The 2500-nt window shown below is 38.4% G+C and overlaps 2 protein-coding genes across 3 annotated transcripts in view; one reads left to right on the top strand and one right to left on the bottom strand.

Annotated features, from left to right (window-relative positions):
* arfgef3 (ARFGEF family member 3) overlaps window positions 1-2500 on the bottom strand; it is a 973876-nt gene that overhangs the window by 454496 nt on the left and 516880 nt on the right. The window lies entirely within an intron of this gene.
* Window positions 1-2500, top strand: part of eml4 (EMAP like 4) — a 110349-nt gene that overhangs the window by 37297 nt on the left and 70552 nt on the right. Inside the window, 1 exon segment of one of the 2 annotated variants that reach the window (NM_001442702.1) lies at window positions 631-831. Coding sequence (NP_001429631.1) covers window positions 762-831 — 70 coding nt within the window. The 5' untranslated portion in view covers window positions 631-761. 2 annotated transcript variants of the gene reach the window in all.

Here is a 2500-nt window from a genome sequence, read left to right as displayed (position 1 = left end):
TGTTGCTTCAGTATTTCTACATAGTGTTCTTTTTTCATGATGCCATCTATGCTGTGAAGTGGACCAGTCCCTCCTGCAGCAAAACAGCCCCACAACATGCTGCTGCCGCCCCCATACTGCACAGTTGGGATGGTGTTCCTAGGCTTGGAAGCTTTCCCCTTTGTCCTCCAAATGTAATAATTTTCTTATATTTCTTTAAAATGTATTCTAACAGAATCAAAAAACCTATTTATAACATATGTACAGCTGTAAATGATGCGTTAATAAGCATAAATTGAGAAATTACGTTACATAACCATCTCAAAGGGTTTTGCTATTTTTATGAAAACATTTGCACAGAATTGATCTCATATTGAATATTTATGTTCAATTCTAATCTATTGAGTCGTCATGTTTTACAGCCGGTTTCTTCTTGCTTTGACACCTCCACGTGGTCTCCTCCTCTTTCCTCATGACCCTCCCCCGTCCCAGTGCACAGTACAACAGCTTACAGTGTGTGTGTGTGTGTGTGGAACGGCAGACGTGTGAGCAGAGCAGCTTTAGCCACTCCCTTAGCCAAGCAAGATTTTCTTTTTTTATCCCTTTATCTCCTCCTCCTCTGGTTTCCCTTGTTCTCGCTCTCGAGTGCTCAGTCGCTCGCTCGGGCTTTTTTGTATGAGCAGCACCGTCCCGAAGAAACAATGTGTGTGTGTTAGACTGAGAAAACAGAGACTTTCGGGAAAAGACAGACAGATAGACGCAAGGAAACACAGCAGTGAAGAATGGAGGACAGTACGACAGATTTAGCTCCAGCGTGCAACTCTACGGCCATGCTGAACCACAACTGCACCGGTAATGCAGCGCTGCGTTATTGTGTGTGTGTGTGTCAGGGCTTCAGGGATTGACTCTGTAAAGGAAATGCCTTGAATTGCGTGCTTGTGTGTGTGTGTTTGATTGAGGTCAGTTTTATATCCGCACTTTGCTTTATTTATGATGCTACTATTAATATTCAACATTCAAAACAACATTAGCACTATTTAATTAGCTGTACGTTGATAGTTATTAGCTGCTAATGAGTTCAACATTTAGGAACACTCGCCTGAAATGATAGTAAGACTGAACGTGCGACTATTAAATCAACTTTACCTCAGTGTGTGTGATTGATTTTGTGAAAGAGCTGTCCTGAGATGCATGCTTGTGTGTGTATGTGTGTGTAAGTGTTAACTTGCTGCTTCCTTTTCTGTCACATGGAGGTTCCCCTCTGCACACCACATATAGAGGAAGTGTGTGTGTGTGTGTAACACTCTAACCTGTGTGCTGTGTGTGTGTTTAGTGAGAGTAAAGATCATTTGAATGCTCGTTGTGGCTGTTAAAGTGCGAAACACTGGTAGAGAGAGAGAGGGTGTGTGGTTGGACTTCAGATAAAGGCTGTTTCATGTTTATATTGGGTTTATAAACCTAGCATGCTTTTTTTGGGGGAGGAAATTGCGCAATGTTTGTGTCTTATTTCAAATACTTGCTTCTGCATATCTCTCATTGAATGATCAAGTGTTGTTTTAGACTTGAATGCTGAATTATTGCACACTTCAGCATCCATTTCTTTAGTATTTTCTTTGAGCTATTCCAGCGTTATGTATGTGACGTTCGTAGTAAAAACTCAAAACATAAATACGCATAGAAAGTATGTGTTAACATTATATTGAAACATTAATTTCCAGAACAATTAACCACAGAGTTATGAAAGCAGAAAAATATCTGTCTGTAAACATGTTTTGTACTTTACATGAGGGAAATAAACATGCGTTATGGATGTGACCAAAACAGTCTGAAAGATTACAGTATACAGCATACTTAGTAAACATTCTGTGAATTAAACTGCTCAACCCAAAAGAAATAATGATAAACAAAATAAAGAACAAAAGAACAAAAATTATTGATTTTATTTTATTTAATATTGTTGCCTTTATGAGGAAAAAGAGATGTTATGGATGTGACATCTCTGTGTTATGGATGTGACGGATGTGAAATTGGCACTTGTGTGATTTTGGTAAATTAAATATAATATTTTGAAAACATTGACAGATGCAGTTTTGCGCATTTCTAAACTACTGTAAAAAAACTTGATTACACAAAAAAAAATTAAAAAGGGTACCATATGTTGGTAAAAACATACTTTTTTTCATGGCAAGGTTGACAGTTGCATGGAATTGCTCCTTTATTGATGTATTTGATATACTTCTTTCAACTAGCTGAAGTTTTCCTGCAGCAAGCAGAAAAAAACTTGCAAATATTCTGCAGGCGTACATTAAAGGGATAGTTCATTCAAAACTGACGATTCTGTCATCATTTACTCACTCTTCACTTGTCACAAAGCTGGATATTTGGACTAAAAACAGGACAAAACAAAGTTTTTTTATTTTATTATTATTATTGGGGCGACGCAGTGGTGCAGTAGGTAGTGCTGTTGCCTCACAGCAAGAAGGTCACTGGGTAGCTGGTTCGATCCTTGGCTCAGTTGGCG

Source organism: Danio rerio, chromosome 13 (genome assembly GCF_052040795.2).
Source record: "Danio rerio strain M-AB ecotype USA chromosome 13, GRCz13ab, whole genome shotgun sequence".
Classification (NCBI taxonomy): Eukaryota; Metazoa; Chordata; class Actinopteri; order Cypriniformes; family Danionidae; genus Danio; species Danio rerio.
This window is presented reverse-complemented; position numbering and strand designations above follow the sequence as displayed.